Source organism: Hemiscyllium ocellatum, chromosome 19, assembly GCF_020745735.1.
Source record: "Hemiscyllium ocellatum isolate sHemOce1 chromosome 19, sHemOce1.pat.X.cur, whole genome shotgun sequence".
Taxonomy (NCBI): Eukaryota; Metazoa; Chordata; class Chondrichthyes; order Orectolobiformes; family Hemiscylliidae; genus Hemiscyllium; species Hemiscyllium ocellatum.
In genome coordinates this window covers 19,993,930-20,017,537 of record NC_083419.1, presented here as the reverse complement: position 1 = coordinate 20,017,537, position 23,608 = coordinate 19,993,930, and the positions used below count along the sequence as shown (strand labels likewise).

The 23,608-nt window shown below is 38.9% G+C and overlaps 1 protein-coding gene across 1 annotated transcript in view; it reads right to left on the bottom strand.

The window, feature by feature from the left end:
* Window positions 1–23,608, bottom strand: part of LOC132825048 (myelin regulatory factor-like protein) — an 81,166-nt gene that overhangs the window by 16,416 nt on the left and 41,142 nt on the right. The window contains exons 9-17 of the mRNA XM_060840053.1: window positions 21,751–21,951; window positions 21,249–21,357; window positions 16,614–16,723; window positions 15,358–15,518; window positions 13,087–13,147; window positions 9,174–9,262; window positions 6,070–6,144; window positions 5,814–5,878; window positions 811–898 (exon numbers count right to left, since the gene is read on the bottom strand). Coding sequence (XP_060696036.1) covers window positions 811–898; window positions 5,814–5,878; window positions 6,070–6,144; window positions 9,174–9,262; window positions 13,087–13,147; window positions 15,358–15,518; window positions 16,614–16,723; window positions 21,249–21,357; window positions 21,751–21,951 — 959 coding nt within the window. The remainder of the gene's footprint in view (window positions 1–810; window positions 899–5,813; window positions 5,879–6,069; window positions 6,145–9,173; window positions 9,263–13,086; window positions 13,148–15,357; window positions 15,519–16,613; window positions 16,724–21,248; window positions 21,358–21,750; window positions 21,952–23,608) is intronic.

The following is a 23,608-nucleotide window of genomic DNA, read 5'->3' as shown; positions in this document are numbered from 1 at the left end:
TAAATAACAGTTCAAATGCATTTAGCCCACTCATTGCTCAAACAGAGGTGAAATACCCATTAGTGGCATGTGACTTCACAAGCCAAAATGACTACAATTGGTATCTTTTGATCTGCATCCTTCAAAAGCCTTACAAACTGATTATGCAATTATAGTCCAAGAATAAAACAGAAAGACTCGGCTCTCAAACAACTATTTTACAAAGTTTTCCCTCACTCATCACTCTGCAAAATTAGCAATCCAGATATTTTCCGATCAACCTTTTCAGAGATGATGTTACACACCTCTGGAGCAGATGAAGACTTGAATCTTAGCCTCCTGGTTCAGAGGTAGGGACATGACCACTACACTAGAAAAGCCAAAAGATTTGTAATCAATGCTATCATTGGACGAAGAATTAACATAATTAGAGTGTAAACTGGGATGGAGCAACCAAGGTCCTATCACTTGTAATAAAAGCAAAACTATTGGAAAGTTAAACAAAACAGAGGTTATGAGAATTATGAGAAAACCCCCTTCTACAAAACTGAAAAATGAAATGACAACTAAGAAACATATGAATATAATTAGCATGGGGAAATATTATTCTCAAGAATTAATGAATTGAATGAATTGTAACATATACTGTATCTTGGTGTCTGACCTATCACAAATAGAGCCATGTCCAAGTTAAATTCCAATCAACATTGGTTTGATATTTTCCCAACTCTGACCATAAATTTGAAAAACGTAATAGAAAAACACCAATCGAAGTAGGATTGTTTTCTGACAAATGAAATAGTTATATCAATAATATTTAAAGTAACTAACCCACAATGAATTCCTTTAACACAGTAACGTTGGTCAATTTGTTGCTGACTTTCCATAACTCTTATTGATCTAATAGATGTATCAAACCCTATGAATATCAAAAACAAACCAAAATCAGTAAAATTCAATTTGCAAAACAATTTTTTAACCAATGTAACTGTTCAAAATATCAACTTTACTGAAATACATTTCACCAAATGACCCAATCACTCTTAATCAGTTCTGTGATGCATACATTTCTTTATAGCTCTTAAGTGCCAGTGCTCTGTGCAGCAAATATAACAATAAATGTTTTACCACTATTTATTTGTAGAACAACGCGATGAAAGTTGACACCAAATTAATATATTTCAGTAAGGATCATTCAGCCCATCAAGATTTGTATACCCAGAAGCCCGTAATGGTTATTCTATTACATACTTTACTCTTCTTGAGGGAAAGCCAAGTTTCTCTTAGTATCATGTTTAGCTTAAAACCCAGTGTAACAACATTATGTCTTATATTTTTCATATAATACAATAAATATATTGATTTGACAAGTATGGATTGATTGTTTCAATCTTATCTATGATTATTTATTATGTGACAGAATAGTTGAAGCCTGAGTCACAAGCTTGAAGTTGTGAAGACAGAAAACATAATGTCACTTAGGTGACATATCACTTCAGACATAATTTAGGCTGATACTCGAATACTGTATTGAGTGAAAGTGGTAAAGTTGGGAATGTTGTCAAAATCTGGATCAGATCTGCCTATTATCATCCTATAAAAGTTCCTGTAATATTTCCTTATTGCTCATTAAAGCATCATTTATCTTACATCAACAATGTTTCCCATTACCAATTTTTATCCAGAGATTTAAAAAAAAATCTTTGCTGTTTAAAAACAAGCAGTCAGTCTCTTTGCTGTCTTTTTAATTCCTGGTCTATGATGCATTTTCAAATCCCAATGCTAGGGAAACATTCTGAAATAGATCACTCTCGTTTAGGAAACATGTAACTAAATTAGCAAATAGTTGATAATTATATTTTATCATAACATTATACAACAACGTTTTTTTTAAAAATCAACAGTTACCAATTTGTTATTGAAGATATAGAAACAAACTAAAGATTTTACTTACAATCACTATTGTGATTTCTCTTCATATTTATTTGGCTTGATACCAGTTCTGAAAGAAGAATTCAAAACCTTGTTATCTAACATTTGAGAACAAGCACATCTGTGATTTATTGAAATCCTGGAACTGAAAATATGTTGCAGTTGAATTTATTAAACATAAGAAGCAAAACTCATCGTGTAGTGAAACAAAACGTGCACATTTTGTGCTAGTTTCAATGCCGTTTAAGCTCTATAACTGTTAATAGTCAAAGGTTTAAAAACCTAATGAGTCAGACCAGACATTCAAAGATACATATGTAGTTGAACAAACAAATGTTCATATCAAGCCATATAAGGAAATATTAAGACAGATGAATATTTTCATGCAACACCTTAAGGAACAGGTGGAATATTTAATGAGATCAGAACTTACGACAAGACAGCCAAAGGCATGGCTATCCATGATAGAGTAATTAAAATCAGGATGATTAGGAGCCCAAAACTTGAGGAATATACATGTCTGGGAGAGGTATAGGATTGCGGAAGCTTACGTAAATAGCTTGTGGTGAGACAATGAAGTAATTAGAAGACAAAGATAGAAATATAAAATTCAAGACATAGCTTAACGAGGAGATATTGTAGGTCAGTCAGCACAGAAGTGAGGGACAAACAAGACTTGATTCAAGTTAAGAAAAGGGCAGTGTTGTGGATGACCTTACATTTACAACGAATGGAAAACGTGAAGCTGGGCAGGGCGCATCAGAATGACCAAGTCTTTAAGTAATAAAAGAATAGGTGTGCACTTAGTTGTAGATGAGTTCAGACAAGACTGGAGTTGGTGACCAAATGGAGATGAAAATAAGCAGTCTTCTGATGGCATAAATGTTGACATTGGCATCAATTTTGATGAAGTGATAAGTCAATATTGCAAGCAATTTCCATCAGCATCAGAGTCACCAGGAAGAGAGAGGGATCTAGTGGTTCAGTAGGAGGGACCAAAGACAATAGTTTCGTTCATCCCAATATATAATTGGAGGAAATTTCACATCCTCCATTGTTGGATGTTGGACAAGTGGTCTGACAATTTAAAGATGATGGTGAGGTTATGACAGGTGCCATCAGTGATATGAAGGGATCTTTTGAGCAGTTTAGCCCTCCCTTGAAAATGCTGACAATCAAGAGAATAAGATGATGGGCTGATGTGAACAGAAACTTTTCCACCCAGTACAGTATGCTCAGTTAAACAGAAGTATTGTATTTGATAAAATACATGAAAATGCAGAGAATATGCCCAAATAGAATTTCTTCCAGGAAGGTCAAAATAAAATACCAGGAAGGTTAATTTTCACCAAAGCAAAAGCAAAATATTGTGGATGCCCAAAATAGAAAATAAAAGCAGTAAAGGCTGAATAATCTCAGGAATTCTAGCAGCATTCATCAGAGAAAGAATCAATGATTCGGGTCTGTGATCTTTCATCCAAGCTGAAGTGTTAGAAATGCAAAAAGAAAGCAAATTACTGCAGATGCTGGAATCTGAAACCAAAAGAGAAAACGCTGGAAAATCTCAGCAGGTCTGGCAACTTTGACAAATGGTCAGTTAGACTCGAAACGTCAACTCTTTTCTCTGCCAGACCTACTGAGATTTTCCAGCATTTTCTCGTTTGGTGTTAGAAATGCAATACGTTTTAACTAAGTATGGTGGAGGGGGAAGAGAAAAGGAGAAAAAACATAAAAGCAAATTTGTGAGCAGGAGAGATAAAATGGAAAAAGATTTTATGGAACAAAACCAAAGGAGCATAAATGGAACAAGAAACAAAAACTATATCTCAAGGTGGCATGAATGACAGAATAACTGCCGCCTGAACAGAAATTAAAGGAAATAAGAATGGGGGCATAAAAACAAACTAACAAAGAGGAGGAAGTGAAGTGTGAGTAGAAGCTTGATCTAAAAGTGATGAATGCAAACATTGAGCAATGTTCTGCCTCTGGACTCAGTCAAACGTTGACGTGCTGTCTCTTGGGATTGCATTGAGCTTCAATGGAACATCATAACAAGCCAAAGACAGAAGGTCGGAGGGGGAACAAAATGTCAGGTGACTGAAAACTTGAAGTCACTCCAGTGGACTGGATACAAGTGTCAGCAAAGGAGTATTCAGTCCACATTTGATCTCTCAAATGCAGAAGGCAGCATATTGTCAACAGTAAACTCAGTAAGCTAAAATGGAAGTAGTGCAAGTAAATTGCAGTTTAATTTGGGAGAAATGCTTTGGTGACTTGGATGGTGTGAAGGGAGGAGGCAAAACAATAGGTGCTGCATCTCCTAAAATTGCATGGAAAAAGGAAGTGATGATGATGGAGTACTGCAATAGGGTATCTGGGAGATAAAGGTCCAATCAGAATGCTAAAGGAGAGGAGAGCAGCAGCTCAGTTTGGTGACAGCATCGTGTTGGAGGATGTTGGACAAGTGGTCTGACAATTTAAAATGATAGTGAGGTTATGACAGGTGCCATCAGTGATATGAAGGGATCTTATGAGGATGATCTGATGAATACAGCATCTGATAGGTTGGATAGAGAGGACAAAGATTCTGCTGGAAAAGACAGATGGTAAGTGGAGATGGAAACTACCTTTATGTATCTCTTACTGCAATTTCATTTAAAATCTGGCAAAACAAGAAAGTTTTATGTCTACATTAGACCATTTTATTTTGCTCACCACTTTCAGTGTTTTCAACAGGAGGTAAACTGTTGAAAGGACCCCCTTAGGACTAAACCTGTGTGCACACAATCAATCAGAAATCTAACTATAAAAGTTCCAGTGCTTGATTAAAAATTAGGCATTCTAAACAGTTTGTACAATATACAACTTTATTTCTGAGAACTTGTTTTTGTTATCAAGTTCTCCAACATTAAACACTCATAATGGAGGGGACTCTTTTTGAGTGGTGGCAACAGTAATAAATAAGAATGCATTATTTACATCTATTTTTCAACGTATCGGTTATAAAACCTTGTCTTTGTGTAAAGCATTGCTCCCACCATTCTCCTCATGGTCCTAAGTTACTTACTGTATAAAACACCACAATTCTTTACAGCTGGAAATAAGCTCAGGACAGATGTATTACAATTTTTTTTTCTCTGGAGCTTACTCAGAGAACAGGAAAACAAAATCCAGGAGAAACTATATTGGTGCACCAGTCAGGCATTTCGCTAAATTAGTGTAGCGATACATAGTTCAAATCTGTTTTCTGTAAGTGAATATTTTCAAACAGCAACAATTTTTGACCAAATATAAAGCTCAAATTATGGTCTTCACCATCACTATCACTCATTGCATTATGGAAGCTTAACCTGTTCCAAGATATTTTCTGCACTTTACTTATCCTGATACCCAGCATAGGATTGCTGGTGAAGGTCCTTTATAATCATTCTTAAACAAATAAGAGGTAAGTTACACCGCATTAAAGTGTGCACTTGGGAATTCAAAACACGATACAGACTATGCAATGCAAGTGCCATCAACTATTGGTGTTCTTGGAAAAGAAAATACTATAAATATTTTTTAAATGTAAATGCTCATTTCTTTAAATGGATTAGAGAATCATAAAATCTTACTTGGTTGAAAATAGTTTTGTACAAGACCTTTGGCGATTCTCCTGTTTGTCCAATCATTAGAAATGTCTTTTTTTTGTGATTGAAGTGCACAACACTGCACAGTGACACAAGGTAGGATATTACAGAAGCTTATTTCAGGCCGGGGAATTTCGGAGGTTGCTGTTGCATAAACTAAACTTGCATTTTCTGTTTAAAGATAAAACGGGCAAAGCATGCTTATGTTACAAAACAATTGATAATTTTTAAAAACTATTTAACACTTCAAATGCATTCAGGGAAACAACTTACCTGGCAATGCTGTATATGTTATAAAGGTAGATTGCTTGTTTGTGGTAAATGACTCTGAAATAAAGCTGTAACAGTAAGCATAACCAGTGAGTTAACATATTTTTGTGAAATCTTTATTTAAAACTAAACATATCACCAACCAAAGAGCTGACTTTTATTTTGTTAAAAACAGCAAGGTAGTCAGGAAATGACCATGTCCCACTGTAAACAGAAAAACTTTAGAGGTAGTTGTACTGACGTATTACAAAGTATTTACCTTTCATTCAGCTTGTTAACAGCACTTCGTTCTTCATTCAACGTTAGTACGTAAAGTGCGGATATCAAAATGACACTGTCATAAAAACGAAGTGTTATTTGTCACATAACTAATATAAATAACTCTATAGATAAACAATTAATTTTCCTTACCTCTGGTTAATTTGGCTTAAGTGTAAATAAAAGTTTCAACTGATTCAACTTATTCAAGCCCAAACGGTCTTAGTTAAAAGCTGCTGTTCTGCTGTCACTAACTGTTCCCTGATCTAGTACACTGTTTAAATACAACGACCATGAAAACATAACAAGAAAGCTGGACATTGTATTCTACAAGAGCTAGTGTTACCAGCACCTTTTCACTTAAACTGAAGTAGGTAGAGCTTAAACTCACAGCCTATTATTGTAGGTAAGCAAGCTTGATTTTCAGGAAACAAATGGATTATGGCCATACAAATAACCATTCCTCATCTATTGCTACTTGGGAAGCCACTACAATTGTAGCAATTATATGCTCTGTTCATCTATCAAGAGACAAAGATTCCACTGACACTAATGCTGTTATAATCAAATTGGTAATTAGCACAGTGAGGAGGAAGTGTGAGATGATACATTTGGGGAGATCAAACAAGGCAGAGGAATAAGTGATAGGGGATCTTGGAGCAAAATGTCCACAGATCCTTGATGGTAGCAGGATAGGTCACTAAGTTGATTAAAAAGGCATGCCAAGTCATTTCTGTTATTAACCTAGAATATAAGATAAGAGATGTTACCCTGAAACTGTATAAATAATGTTAGGCAACAACCTGAATACTGTCTGCAGTTCTGGTCTGGATGAGAAAATTGCAGGTGAGGAAATATTGGATAGGCTCAGATGGTTGTTATTGGAATAGGTGAAGCTAGTAGAGATTAAATTGCAATCTACAAAATTGTGAGGGGTTTAAGTAATGACAACAGTGCCTATCTACTTTAGCAGGGAGGTCAGGACAATAGAGCATTGATTTGTAGAAAGAATAGAGGTGTGATGAGGAAACATTTTTCACCCAGAGAGCAGTAGGGGTCTGGAACTCTCCTCAAAGATAGCAGAAGCAGAGATTCAAAGTTTGTGAGAAGATTTGTAGCTCGGGTGCTCGTTGTTGTGGTTCTGTTCGCCGAGCTGGGAATTTGTGTTCAGATGTTTCGTCCCTTGTCTAGGTGACATCCTCAGTGCTTGGGAGCCTCCTGTGAAGCGCTTCTGTGATGTTTCCTCCGGCATTTATAGTGGCATTTATAGAGATTCTCAAATCATTTAAAAGATATCTAGTTGGATACTCATGTGTTGTAACACAAATTTAATGCTGCAATATTGGATTAGATTGGGTGGGTAGTGCAGCTGGTGCAGATGCATGGACAATTGATCTTCTGTGCTGCAAACGTTCTATGATTTCAATGATAACCAGAGGTTTTTCTCATGCCACAAAATAAAGAATGACTGTACAAGTAATATCAATCCGAGATAGTTTTCTGACTGATCCAGTAAATCTATTTTCCATTGGATACAACATTTTGAAATGGCAGGAAGGAGTGCATATGTGTGAAGTTTTTTTCTTAATTCATTCACAAGATATAAGTGTCACAGATTCACAAAAGAATTCCCTGCCTCTGACCAGCGCTTACAAACACAGCATTTATATGGCTGACCAGTTCAGTTTCTGGTCAATATTAACCCCAGAATTTTAATATGTGAGGATTCAGCAATGGGGATGCCATTGAATGTCAAGGGGATGTGGTTAGAATTCATGTTAGAATTCAACATTACCTGACGTCTGTATCATGAAAACGTTGCCTCCCATTTAATGGCCCGAGGGCAACAACCAGGTCTTGCCGTATTTGGGCTCATCCTGCTTCTGTACCTAAGTGGTTACAAATGGTGCTGAATATTGTGCAAATATTCCACGTCTGATCTTATGTTAGAGGAAAGGTCACTGATGAAGCAGTTGAATATAGTTGGAACTGGGACATTACCCTGAAAAACTCCTGCATCAATCTCTCAAAATTGAGATTATTGGCATCCAAAAACAGCAGGACAGAATTTTCCCATCACATGCAGTTTTGCTAGGATTCCTTAATCTCACACTCAGTCAAATGCTGCTGTGATGACAAGGACAGTCACTTTCGCCTCACCACGATCTCAAATACTTTGTCCACTTTTGAATCAAAGCAGTAATAATGTCACGAGCTAAGTGGCATTGGCAGATCCTAACTCAGTGTCTGTGAACAGGGTGAATCATTCTCCACAATGTGACTGCCCCAGTAAAGGAGCTTGAATTGTCAAGTTAAGGATAGTTTATTGTTTAGTCATTTTAGTCATATTGCTATGGATATTAAATTGAGATTAATATCTTCATTTCTTATTCACTGGCTACACATTTAACCAAACATCCAATGGAAAATTAAGTCAATAACAGTTCCAGAAGTTCTTCAGAATATTTACAACTAGGCAATAAAATGACATGGCACAATTATCCTTCAGTAGTAAAAATTCTAATGTTCCCACACTCATCCTCCAACTCATTTCACTCAATTATTGTCAAAACTGTAGCACTCTCAGCTCCCTCAGACTTTGCTTTCTTCAATCATCTACTTTAAAACTTAAAATTAGCATATCAATACTATTTCATAGCATATTAATACTATAACATCTTGTTCTTTCAGCTTTCTGACATTTGGTACGAACTGAATATTAAACTAGATGTTATACATTCTGTTGAACCTTTAATAGGAGGTTTTGTGCAGTCCTGGTCAGCAGAAACAGTGAATAGGTTATTCATTGGAAGATAATATGAAAATGGAAGATCATGGCACTCTTATTTACATTGTTACAATGGATCAAGTAAAGAGCAGTCATTGACACAAGATTGAAATGAATTGCTTCTCTCATCCAGGGAACAGTAAATGGACATTATAAGTAAACCAGCAAGTTCAACATGTTTTCTTTATCCCACTGGCTGGGACAAACACTGAAGAATCACAGATCATAGCTGCAATCATAGCCCTGAACCAGAAACTAAAAAATGCAGAACAAATTGAGAAACTGCTGCATGATGTTAACCAAGTTTAGTTTCTTACCAAAAGGCCATGAGACCCATTAGAGCCATGATGACAATATGGAAAACCTTCTGAAGAGAGCAGTCACCTTTATGCTGGTTAAGGTAGGCCTGTTTACAAATAATTAAGAACAAAACTTTTACATTGAGATTAGTCAACTTTCTGATGCCAGAGCCTTTGCAGAATTTATTTAAAAGACAAAGTTTCACAAGTAGCTTAAAAGACTAAATGTCATTAACAAAAAATTTAATATGATGAGCAATGCCATCATTAAAAATTATTCCATATAGGATATACCATTTTCATGCATTATAAAAAAAGTACCAAAATTCTAGCAGAAATGGAATGATATGCTTGCACTGAATTTGACCCTTGATATGGTAATACATGAAGGATTGTGTTTGTATGAAATGGGGTAAAAACAAGGACTGCAGATGCTGGAAACCAGATTCTAGATTAGAGTGGTGCTGGAAAAGCACAGCAATTCAGGCAGCATCCGAGGAGCAGGAAAATCAACACTTCAGGCAAAAGCCCTTCATCAGGAATAGAGGCAGAGTGCCTGCAGGGTGGAGAGATCAACCCCAGGGCATCAATGTGGACTTCACCAGTTTCCTCATTTTCCCTTCCCCCACCTCACCCCAGTTCCAAACTTCCAGCTCAGCATTGTCCCCATGACTTGTCCTACCTGCCTATCTTCCTTTCCATCTATCCACTCCACCCTCCTCTCTGACCTATCACCTTCATCCCAACCCCATTCACCCATTGTACTCTTTGCTACCTTTCCCCACCCACCTCTCTGACCTATCACCTCCATCCCCACCCCCATTCACCTATTGTACTCTATGCTACTTTGTCCCCACCCCCACCCTCCTCTCATTTATCTCTCCACCCTGTAGGCACTCTGCCTGTATTCCTGCTGAAGGGCTTTTGCCTGAAAAGTCAATTTTCCTGCTCCTCGGATGCTACCTGAACTGCTGTGCTTTTCCAGCACCACTCTAATCTAGAATTTGTATGAAATGATTCTTCTGGAAAATCTATTGATGTTCAATTGGAAGCATGTAAGTCAGGCATAAATATGGGTGTAATCTAATATGGCTTGCTCAATCTAACTACAAAGCAGGGTGGGAGGATGGACAGACATAGAACTGGGAGGGGAAGCACAATGGTTCGATATTGATTCTACATTTTTCCAGCTGCAGGAAGCTTACAATGTGAGTTATGACTAAAATGCAGCAGGAAACAAACTGTGCATGTCATGTAGGCAATTAACAATGAATCAAATGCAATCAAGTGAGGTTTAGTGTTCCAAATTGAATAAGCAGCACATTGGGATCACGGGCATTCAAATTCCTGAACACAGAGCGTTGATAGGAGCTAGGAGAATCTTCAGCTTCACATATAGATGTCAGTCATATCACAGTTGCCTCTAGTATGCTGTGGATGGTTGAAAGAAAGGGGATACCAAACTGTGGGGCAAGAGGCAGAAGTCAAAACTGAGGGGAAAATGTTGTTGGACCAGCTCCGAGGAACGGGAACTTGCAGGCTGAGAAACTGAGGCTGAGAAACATGTGTCAGTGGGTCATCTCAAAGGACAATGGGAAACAGCTCTGCGGATCAGTGGTTTCAATTGTGGCCATGGCTTCTCAGCAGAGCAAGTGCAGGTACAGTGCTACAGTGTCCAGCTGGATTCCTGGGAACCAGGGAATAAACTCATCCAACAACATTGCGTGATAATGGGGAACACAAACAGGACAATTGATCCAGGAGAAGGGGAGGACTGGAGATGCTGGAGGACAAAGTCGAGAGGGTGATGCTCGAAAAGCACAGCAGGTCAGGCAGCATCTGAGGAGCAGGAAAATTGATGTTTCGGGCATAAGCCCCTCATCAGGATCTTACTGAAAACCCATGCAGCAGATGTGTGATGCAGTTGCATTGAACTTTTATGCATCTAATTCCTTCCAGGGATCCACATATGTACAGGGACTCCACAGCAACACATTGCTGCATTAAGAAGGCTCATGAGCTTTGATTGACTCATGATTGCTGACCTCCAATGTTATCTCTATCCAGGCTTCTTTGGCCAGGCAGGAAAATGCCATCTTCCAAGCCTGAGGAAAATTACCTTCCATCTTTCACATGCAGCCTGGAGGAGAACCTGCTCTCAGCTATGGAACCACTCAATGTTTCCCATTGATACATTGGCAGCAGTTTGTTGCTGCACTACTTGGCTTCTTCAGTAGAGCTTGAATATTAAGACAGCACTGTATGCAGGCCAGTCTCTGGTTTTCAGGTGGTGCTAGGTACAGTGCTTCATTGCCCGTCACACTCAGTGCATCAATCCATGTGAATTAGCTATGGTTCACATGATGGAGACAGTGAGGTCTGCAGATGCTGGAGATTAGAGTTGAGAGTATGTTGCTGGAAAAGCACAACACGTCAGTCAGTTCCTGATGAAGGGCTCTGGCCCAAAACATCAATTTTCCAGCTCCTTGGATGCTGCCTGACCTGCTGTGCTTTTCCAGCAACACACTCTCAACTAAGGTTCACATTAGATTAGATTAGATTACTTACAGTGTGGAAACAGGCCCTTCGGCCCAACAAATCCACACCAACCCTCCGAAGCGCAACCCACCCAGACCCATTCCCCTACATTTACCTAACACTACGGGCAATTTAGCATGGCCAATTCACCTAACCTGCACATTTTTTGGACTGTAGGAGGAAACCGGAGCACCCGGAGGAAACCCACGCAGACAAGGGGAGAATGTGCAAACTCTACACAGTCAGTCGCCTGAGGCGGGAATTGAATCCGGGTCTCGGACACTGTGAGGCAGTAGTGCTAACCACTGTGCCACAGTGCCGCATGATCACAGTTGGCCACATTCTCCAATTCTGGATTCACTGCTGAGATCCGCAACACAGGAATTAATATTAATCTAGGTATACAAATATTTCATTAATTCAGGCTTTGGAGTTTTTTTTGTGGAGTTAAACTGATTCCCCAAGTTTACAAATTGGGGGAATAGGATCTGGATGCTGAAGCCCCTGTTTCATGTTCCACTCAGAAGTTGGCCTCCATTTACATCAAATTCAACCTGCAAAGTTCAAACAAACCGCAGTAAGGAAGCCAAGTATTAATCTTCCGTGCAGCCAACTCAAAATTTACAAGCAAAGCCCATTATGGGTGATATGAACCATCAAAAATGCTGGGGCTGGTTTGGAGAAAGGGAAGGAACTAAATCAAAATCGAGTTGGAGCAGGAAATAAAGCATTGTATCCCACCTCTCTCTAAAGGCAGTGGTCAACACACATTACCGCTCCAATAATAGCCAGGATGAACATAAACACGGAAGGACAAAATAGTTGGCAGATATGACCTTCTCCACAGCTTGCTGGTTGGTCTTGTTTATTTATAGCCAGCCTGACATGGCCTACTCTGCATTTTTTTTTTCCTTTTTTTTACATTCAGAAGTATTCTCACACACAATGGAACAGCTTTCCCACCAAATCATCACTTTTTTTGTGTTTTTTTTAAAACTGTTAATCATTACCAGTAATCACCCATTTAGCCTACTCCAGCTACTTTCCATTCAATTTGTTCAAAGATGGTGTTACTCACTTCTGGAGTAGGCGGGTCTTCGATCTGATATGAATGGCCAAGGAGGACAGGGGAGGTTAAGGGGGCAAAAGGGTGTAACAACCTTTAAAACAACTGAGACAAAATCCCAGAGAACCAGAACAAGCCTTCTAACCTGGCCCTATGGTTACCTACGCTCAACACTGGGCTACGCTCTCTCCTGCATGCACAGTCCCACCCACTCATAATTTTGATGCAGAAATGCTGGCATTTCAAACAAATACTCTTCCATGCTGCTCATGTCTCCAACAGGAAAGGACCTGATGAAATAACATCATTCATACTTGCTGCACTCACCCTGTGTTTGGCCATAACAGGTTTCTTTGGTGTTGTCATGTTGCTTGCCCGGCGAAATATGCTTTAAAAAACAGAGTTAACAAATGTTAGCTTCTCTTTTGATATGCTAAAAGAAATAACCTTTATTCTAAAAAAATGCATAAATGCGCTGAATTGTCTTCAAAGAGCCACATATCTCCATCTCAGCACATGATTGAAGTTGAAGAATTGGTCACACAGAGATGCAGAAATAGATCAGCTAGGTTGAACAAAAAGAATACAAAAGATGGGCATAAGCAGGATGAGAGAGTGTGAATATTACAGGAACGAGCAGTGAGTTTGGCCTTAAATTCCCTTCATTCCCGGGTAAATGACTCTTCAAAAAAATGTTATAGTTGGCAAGATTTAAAAAACAAAATCAGATAAAGAGCCAAAATAAAATTCCAGTTTTCCTCAGAGTAAAAGGAAGCATTCAGCAAGATGCTGACTTCTTGTAGTGATCGGATTGAATCATTATGTGATGAACATCTGAGATGATGTCACTGAGACCTCAGTCGTCATAAGTTCATGTTCTAATCAGTGTTGGAGCCCGTACAGCACAGCACTGTACATTGCTGCCTTATCCTGTTCACCACAGCACTCTGCATTGCTGCCTTATCCTGTACAGCACAGCACTCTGCATTGCTGCCTTATCCTGTACACCACAGCAGTCTGCATTGCTGCCTTATCCTGTACACCACAGCAGTCTGCATTGCTGCCTTATCCTGTACAGCACAGCACTCTGCATTGCTGCCTTATCCTTTACAGCACAGCACTCTGCATTGCTGCCTTATCCTGTACACCACAGCACTCTGCATTGCTGCCTTATCCTGTACACCACAGCAGTCTGCATTGCTGCCTTATCCTGTACAGCACAGCACTCTGCATTGCTGCCTTATCCTTTACAGCACAGAAGTCTACATTGCTGCCTTATCCTGTATACCACAGAAGTCTACATTGCTGCCTTATCCTGTACAGCACAGCACTCTGCATTGCTGCCTTATCCTGTATACCACAGCAGTCTGCATTGCTGCCTTATCCTTTGCAGCACAGCACTCTGCATTGCTGCCTTATCCTGTACAGCACAGCACTCTGCATTGCTGCCTTATCCTGTACAGCACAGCACTCTGCATTGCTGCCTTATCCTGTTCACCACAGCACTCTGCATTGCTGCCTTATTCTTTGCAGCACAGCACTCTGCATTGCTGCCTTATCCTTTGCAGCACAGCAGTCTGCATTGCTGCCTTATCCTGTACAGCACAGCACTCTGCATTGCTGCCTTATCCTGTACAGCACAGCACTCTGCATTGCTGTCGTATCCTGTACAGCACAGCACTCTGCATTGCTGCCTTATCCTTTGCAGCACAGCACTCTGCATTGCTGTCGTATCCTGTACTGTGCAACAATAAACATAATTTAAAAGTTTCTAAGAAGTCTGGACTGAGCTTATCTCAAAACCCAAAGAACCCAAACAAAAGCACAATCATTCATTCTCCCTTAATCTATGGTTGTATTTATATATTTTTAATACCAGAGAAGGTTTTTACAAACACGAATAAAGCTAATGTTATCTATTTCTGTTTTGAGAAAGAATACAGACAGTATCACAGGCATACACTCATTGTTGTAATGAATTATTAATATGTTGTTTCACACAGCTAATGATGTAATTAATCATGGAATATGTTAATAGCAAGTTAGTTACAGATACCACTTAATTATACCATTTTAGTATCATTAAAATAGTAATGATAATTACATTTTAGCATCATTTACACATTAGTATATTGTGGTAATAGTATGATGTAGTGTTCATGGAAATAACTTGTGAAACAAAGTACAACTTTTCTTTAATTTTCTTTTTATATTACTTTAGTTTCCTTCTCTTTTGCTGCATGTACACTTATCTAGCTTGTTAGTATGAGTGATTATCCAATGAGTGATGTCAGACTCTTTTAATCCTCTTCACATCAGCCTTTCATAATCACTTTCAACACCAAATACCAAAAGTAATTAAGACGGGAACTTCAGGGAATTGTTTCCTTCCCAAGTCTAGGAATACATGGTCATTTTTGTGGATTTATTTCTTCTTCTGACAAGACTTGCCAAATCACTACAAGAACTATGGAAATTCGTGTATGTGGCCAAATGCCCCATTCTAGAGAGAAATTATCCATGCAGGGCCACATATAAGTAGTTCACTTTTTCTATGAAGTTAATTATTACAAGATATAAATTGGAAAGTATACACACCTGCTATTTTTCTCACTCGTCTTTGATTTCACACTCCCAATCAACTTCAGCTTGGCAAGATTTTTGTTCCAGATTTCTAATTCTTGAATTCTTTTTTCAAAATTGTCAGTCAACTTGCATAACTCTTTCACTGCTCCGACATTCTCCATGAAAATCTGTTCCTACAGGAAAAAGTCAACATTCGCCTTTAGCTGATGAAAGAAGGGAGAAATCCATAAATCTGTACAACGGCTGGAGTAACAATAGAACTAACAGTGACATCAACTTTCTTTAAAATTACTAACTACCAATTAAGTGTCTCATAAAGAGAGAAAAGATTTGAGCTGCCTTCATAGCAGCTGCTGGATGAAAAACATTCTAAATAGCACCTGCTTTAACTTAAAGTAGCTTTAATATTGTGTTTGATACTTCCTTCATAAGCTCCCTAGACGTGGGTGTGATGCAGCCAATGGCAATATCAAAGTAAACTTGTTGGATTTGTTAATTAGTCTTTTCATTTGATCATATCTAGAATACAAGAGGAACTTTAAAGCTGTCACCTGATGGAATAGTGTAGCGAATGGAGTCTTGGTTAGGCCATTTAGAACAAGAAAGAGAATAATCATAATTAAATAGTGTGTGTTAATTTTAATGGAGGAGAATATTTATCGAGCTGTTAACAGAACTTGGGGCATAACCTTAAGAAAACAATGTGAATTGGACAAACATCCTTTTAGTCTTTTGTGTGAAGAGATAGGTCTTTCAGAGCATACCAAAGTAAACTGCGAAGCACATTTTCATCTTAGAATGAGGAACGAAAGACTGAAAACAACAAGCAATTATCACGTCAAAAGTTAACAATTACACATTCTTTGCAATGAGTATTTTAGCAAAGTTATAACAATAATAAGTGAAAGGTGCTTTATAACTCTACATTCATTTGACCTTCATTAGAGGTGTGTAAATGTTGTAGCATGCAATCTAGCTTTTATTTCACAGAAAGTCGAAATTGATTTCTATTATCAAATGCAAATTGGGGTTCCAATCACTACCTTGAGATTTTTGTTTTGAAGATCTTTTATGGCAAGCATATATTCAAACAGTTTTAATAACTAACATGCTGAAAGACAGCTTTTCAAAGAATGCATCAATGTTGATTTACGTACTAATATGCTAACTGTCAAGGAGTCTATAGGTTAAAGCCGAAGAAATTGCCAATTTTCTGAATATTTCAGATCACAAAACATCAAAATATTAGAAATTCCAAATTCTATTACTTTGTCAACCATAAGGAAATTCTCGATCTTATCACCATTGGTATAGGTGATATCCCCGACCTCTCTTACAGCTGATGGCAGGATTTCCTTCACTTCCTGTGCTATTATACCTGTTTAAAACAAAGGTCATTAGGTATAAGGAAGATGACAGAATGTGGTTAGTATTATGAGCAATTTTTAATTCGAAGAGTGTGGTGCTGGAAAAGCACAGCTGGTCAGGCAGCATCCAAGGAGCAGGAGAGTTGACGTTTCGGGCATAAGCCGTTCATCAGGCTTGATCAGGCTTTATATTCTTGATGAAGGGCTTACGGCTGAAACGTCTATTCTCCTGCTCCTTGGATGCTGCCTGACCTGCTGTACTTTTCCAGCACCACATTCTTCGACTCTGATCTCCAGCATCTATAGTCCTCACTTTCTCCTGTGCAATTTTTAAGTCATTATAAAAGCAAATCTGTATTTTTAAAACATTGCATAATTAAATTAAAATTTTATAACAATGGTTTATAAATCTGCTATTGACTCAAATGGTTTAATATTTTGCAATTAAAGATAGTCATATGTAAAAGAAGTCCAGTTTCCATAATTATTGGTACAGCAAGCACCAGTAAAGATTAGATTAGATTAGATTACTTACAGTGTGGAGACAAGCCCTTCGGCCCAACAAATCCACACCGACCCTCCGAAGAGCAACCCACCCAGACCCATTCCCTTACATTTACCCCTTCACCTAACACTACAGGAAATTTAGCATGGCCAATTCACCTGACCTGCACATTTTTTGGACTGTGGGAGGAAACCGGAGCACCCAGAGGAAACCCACGCAGACACGGGGAGAATGTACAAACTCCTTACAGACAGTCGCTTGAGGCGGGAATTGAACCCGGGTCTCTGGCGCTGTGAGGCAGCAGTGCTAACCCCTGTGCCACCGTGCCACCCACTGATGGAATGAACGCCGGGCAGCGCCCGCAGTTAACTGGATGCGAACATGCAACCAGACAGATTTCAAAGAAATCAAAGTAGCTACTGAGCTAAAACTGGCTCGAAGTAGCTGCTGAGCTAAAGGGTTAGATAGGTTGGACAGTGAGAATCTTTTTCCTCAGATAGCAATGGCTAGCACGAGGAGACATAGCTTTAAATTGAGAGGTGATAGACATAGGACAGATGCTGGAAGTAGTTTCTTTACTCAGAGTAGTAGGGGTGTGGAATGTACTGCCTGTAACAGTAGTAGAGTCGCCAACTTTAAAGACATTTAAATGGCCATTGGATAGGCATATGGACAAGAATGGAATAGTGTAGGTTAGATGGGCTTCAGATTGTTGTGCAGACCTGTAGAACCATCGAGGGCCAAAGGGTCTGTACTGCTCTATAATGTTCTATGATCTAAATATAATATCACTTCACCATTGGTTTATTTTTAACAAGTGAATTAACTGCATTTTGCTGCATGAACAAATTTTCTACCATGATATCACATCCCAAAATAAACAGAGTGTCATTTAAACAGATTAAATTCTAACATAAAGAAGTCAGGATGTAGGTTTGCTCACTGAGCTGGAAGGTCCGTTTTCAGACATTTCGTCATCATCCTAGGTAACGCCATCAGTGAGCCTCCAGATGAAGGACCAGTGGTGTAGCCTGCTTTCAATATATATGTTTGGGTATCCTTAGATTGGTGATGTCATTTCCTGTTATTTTTCTCAGGGGGTGGTAAATGAGATCCAAGTCAATGTATTTGGTGATAGAGTTCCATTTGGAATGACATGCTTTTAGGAATTCTCGTGCATGTCTCTGTTTGGCTTGTCCCAGGATAGATATGTTGTCCCAGTCAAAGTGGTGTCCTTCCTCATCCGTATATAAGGATACTAGTGAGAGAGGGTCATGTCTTCTTGTGGCTAGTTGGTGTTCATGTATCCTGGTGGCTAGTTTTCTGCCTGTTTGTCCAATGTAGTGTTTGTTGCAGTTCTTGCAAGGTATTTTGAAAATGACATTAGTTTTGCTCGTTTCCGTATAGGGTCTTTCAAGTTGATTAGCTGCTGTTTTAGTGTTTTGGTGGGTTTGTGGGCTACCATGATGCCAAGGGGTCTGAGTAATCTGGCAGTCTTTTCCAAGATGTCTTTGATGTAATGGAGAGTGGCTAGGGTTTCTGGACATGTTTTGTCTGCTTGTTTGGGTTTGTTGCTGAGAAATCGGCGGACTGTACTCATTGGGTACTCATTCTTTTTGAATACATTGTATATGTGATTTTCCTCTGCTCTGTGTAGTTCCTCTGTGCTGCAGTGTGCTGCAGCCACAAGCGAAGTTAAAATTACTACATTATTTCAATGAGTCACCACACTCATTGAAAGCGGGTGACACCAGCAGTGCTTCATCCGGAGGCTCATTGAAGATGTTACCTAGAATGGTGATGAAACATCTGAAAACGAACCTTTCTGCTCAGTGAGCAAACCTACGTCCGGAACCTCAACCTGAGCTACAAATCTTCTCAAATTTGATTAAGAACTCAATAAAGTCACAGAACATAAGCAAAACCTACCAGCACATTCCTCCTTATTTACTAATCTCATTTTCCCTTAAAATTTGGCTATAATATTCACCTCAACTACTCTATCTGATAGAGTGTCCCACAATCTTACACCTCAATTAAGTAGCATTTCTGAATTTCTTGTTAGATGTATCAGTGACCAAAACTGAATGTTCCTAATTTGGGACACCCAGAAAACAAGAGATTGTTTTTAAGTAGCAAAAGCACCAAATAAATGATGTGTAAACGGTAACAAAATGCTTTTGGAGAAACTGTTTGCAAGGACAAGAAATTAAAATAAATGGCCAAAATACTATGGTGCAGATGAATATGGTTAAAACTTGGTGCCAACTAAAATCTATAAATAGAAACAACTTCGATTTTCCTAGCTCATTAACCTGCCATTACTAGTCGCTGGCTTCTGTATATGCTATGTATTTCCATGACAGATTAAAATAAACAGCATGAAATAGTAGTGAAAACGTGTTGCTGGAAAAGTGCAGCAGGTCAGGCAGCATCCAAGGAGCAGGAGCATCCTGCTCCTTGGATGCTGCCTGACCTGCTGCGCTTTTCCAGCGACACGTTTTCAGCTTTGATCTCCAGCACCTGCAGTCCTCACTTTCTCCGAGCATGAAATCATAATTTGTTACATAATACATTAGTACAAGGGGTAATCAATGTTACTACACTGCCAAAAACAACTGACAAGTGCAAAAAAAATTAAAAACTGAGAGATTCCAACTGAGAATACAGCATAACAGAGATAAATTAATCCAGTTACCTCATGTAAAAGATAGAGATTAACCATTATTGTAGCCATGTGTAAAACTAGAGCCATTGGAGATTGGAGAGCGAAGTAGGGTACATACACAATCATTGCTTTCAGTGAGGGAGTTTCAAGAATATGACTCATCAGGAGTAAAAGGGCTGGTTATAGAGATCCAAGTCAGGATGGGACAGCTGGGAGAGGAACTTGCAGATAGCGATTCGCCCCTCACCATCTTCTTGGTGGTAGAGTTCGGGTTTTATGATGTTCTGTTGAAAGAACCTTGGTAAGTTGCTACAGTACATCTTGCAGATAGCACAGCCTGTGCCACTGTCTGCAGTGGAGGTAGTGAATTTGATGTTGGTGGAATCAGATTCCAAACAAGCAGGATATTTTATGTCAGATATTGTTGAGCTCCTTGAGTGTTTTGGGGTCTGCACAACAGCCTGTTCCAAAAGCTGTGGGGGGGTTGGGGGCTTGGTGGTGGTGGTGGTGAGGGGAGAGAGCAATACTCCTGCTTTGTGCATTGTAGATGGCAGACAGAACTTGGTGAATTAGGAGGCAAGTTACTTACCATAGAATTTCCAGCCTCTAGCCTGCTCTTTTAGCTATAGTATCATATGGCTGGTCTAGATCAGTTTATGGTCAATGGTAACACCCTCCTCCTCTCCCCCACCCAAGCTTGTTAATCATGGAGGATTCATTAAAGGGAGATGGTTTGCTTGTCTCATTAGAGATCGTCATTGCCGAGAGTGGTGCAAATGTTACTTGTCACTCAACTGCCCAGCCTGAAAGTGGTTAGGTCTTGCTGCAAATGGAGCTAGACTGCTTCAGTGTTTAAGGAATCGCAAATGGTGCTGAAGATTCCAGTTTCTGATCTTGTGATGAGGATAAATGACCCCATTTGGAAAAAGATGTGCGGTAACATAATCATCAAATAAGAAAAACTAAATTGGGTCAGTACACAAAACCATGACACAATAAAATTGATAATGCACATAAATCAACTGATCATTGAACATTAAATATCTCACAAGTAGAAACAGGGGTTTGTCATTCTGTCCCTCTCGCCTCATCCAGATTATGATTATTGTAACTCCAACCTAGCATGTTTTCCTGTTGTGACATGTCAATAATGCAACCATTAGACTTAGACAGATTACACAGAAGTTTGTAGTCTGTCCTATTCGCTTGTTAAATGCTCACCATACTGGTGCCTGTATTCATGTATGCCACTTATTTGTTTTTACATGCACCTATCACACCAAATTAACAATTGTAAAAGCATTAAAATAAGATACCCCAGTGAATATTTTCAGAATAGTTAATGAAATCAGAGCCATATTACCAGTCTCACGAGGGTGGTCTACTCCCATTTTTGTTGCAAAGTCAGGCCTGTAATCATACTCAACTAGCCTCATTTGTGTTATCCGTTTCAGTTGTTCCGTTGTATCAACCTACAAGATAAGATACTTGTAATGGATCAAATCCTAACATTTTGTAGAAAGGAAACTAAGATAGTTTTCCATGGCAGCATTGACAAAAGATCTGCATCATGAAATTTTGAACACTTTAAAATATTCACATTTTTTTCTTCTTCTCAATAAAGCTGCCTGCCCCTGTACTGCATTAGCAACAACCATTTCATCCACCTCCTTAAAAGCAAGCCCTCTCGAGCACAGATGCATATGCCACCAGAAAATAACCAAACCAAATTTTCTGACAATCTAACACTACAGCAAAGTAGGTTCGAATATGAGGGAAAGAGAGATAGTATCCTTATTCTGCTAGCTGACAATTGTACTTCAGAAGAAAATTTGAATTTCTTAGTACACTCAATACAAACTCACCTCATGAATGTTCTGTTTAGCTCGTCTGTCAGATGGATGCATGACTGATCCCATTACCTTTACATTGCCACACACAACCAATGCCTCATCTGGAGTATCTGTGTTGATTCCCACTTGACCATGACAGATAATTGCATTAGGAGCGTTCCCTTGTTGCCATGTCCCTGCAAGTTCATTTTCAAATTGACTAGGATTTGAAGCCTGAAAGAAATTAAATCTTCAATTTCCTGAACAGGAGCTGTAGATACTATATCAAGACATAAGTGAAGAAGAAGTAATTTTATGCAACTTTAGATACGTTTCGGGCATGAGCCCTTCTTCAGGAATTCCTGAAGAAGGGCTCATGCGCGAAATGTCAATTCTCCTGCTCCTTGGATGCTGCCTGACCTGCTGCGCTTTTCCAGCAACACATTTTCAGCTCTGATCTCCAGCATCTGCAGTCCTCACTTTCTCCTGCAACTTTAGATAACTTATCTTACACGTTAAATCAAATTACAAGACCATAGCTATTTTTTCTTTTATTGACTTTATAACATGCAGAAGTGATTTTCTTCTATTGCATCGAGCAACGAAGTTAATTCCTGAATAATCCCACAGTATTGTTTGTAAATACATTTTTAAAATTCTGGTTTGTGGATTGAAATGGACAAAGGATTCAGCTTTACAAACATATAAAGCCTACTCTACCATTTGAAGCCTACTCTACCATTCAATAAGCTCATGACCAATCAGATTTTAACCTCAATTGTACATTCCTGCATATCCCCAACAATCTTTCAACCCTTTGGAAATCAAGAGTCTATCTACATATCTCTTAAAAATATTCTGCAACTCCCGCTTTTGAAGAAGAGAATTTCAAAAACTCTCCAATGAGAAAACATGTTTTGTCAGCTGTGTTTTAAAGGAGCATTCCTATCTATCTTTGTGTCATCAGCAAATTTAGTTACTATACCTTTGGTTCCTTCATCCCAATCATTTATATGTAAAGAGTTGAGGTCCTTGCACCAATCCCTGTGGCACAGCCCTTGTGACATCCTTCCAGCCTGAAGAAGACTGTCTACTTTTATTTAACTAGCAAATCTTCCATCCATGCCAATTTATTACCTCCAACATCATGAACTTTAACTTTAACAATGACCTTTAATGTGGCATCAAATGCCTTCTGGAAATTTAAGCACAACAAAGCCGCAGGTTCTCCTTTATCTACAGAACAAGTTATTTCTTCAAAGAACTCATAAGTTGGTTAAAAATGATTGCTCATTGACACAGCCATGCTGGCTCTGCCTGATTACCTGTCTGATATACCAAGGAGATTGTGGAAGGAGATGTTGCAGTTTTAACACAAGTTACTGGAACTCATTGTGAGTAGTATTTATATTGGCGCTTTCCTCAAGGTGTTGGAGAGGAGGAAGGGAGAGCGAGAGAGGAGGAGAGAGGAAAGAGGAGGAGGAAATAATGCTGGAGACTCATTTGTGCATGTTCAGTGCACTTTTATCCCAAAGCAGCTGATTGTGTTTTTCACGCAGGATCAGCTTACGGCAACCAATCTCAGACTGGCTCCTGGACAGGTGTTCAAGATGGCAGCAGAAAGCCTCAACAATCCTAAAAAGACAGCACCTCTTCTTCCATACAAAACAGTAATTAAGAATTGGAAGATAGCTAGCTGTTCTCACTCATCACTTGTTAATTAGCTGCTGCCTGTAACTACTGACGGAAATACTCAACAATTGGTGTGCCTTCTGTCTTCAGGAAATAATTGAAAGAACTTGGAAGGATAAGATCAGAGATCAGAAGGACTAAGAATAATAGTCATAGATGTTGAAGAAGCAAAAGGACAACTCATCTTCTCCCATGAACT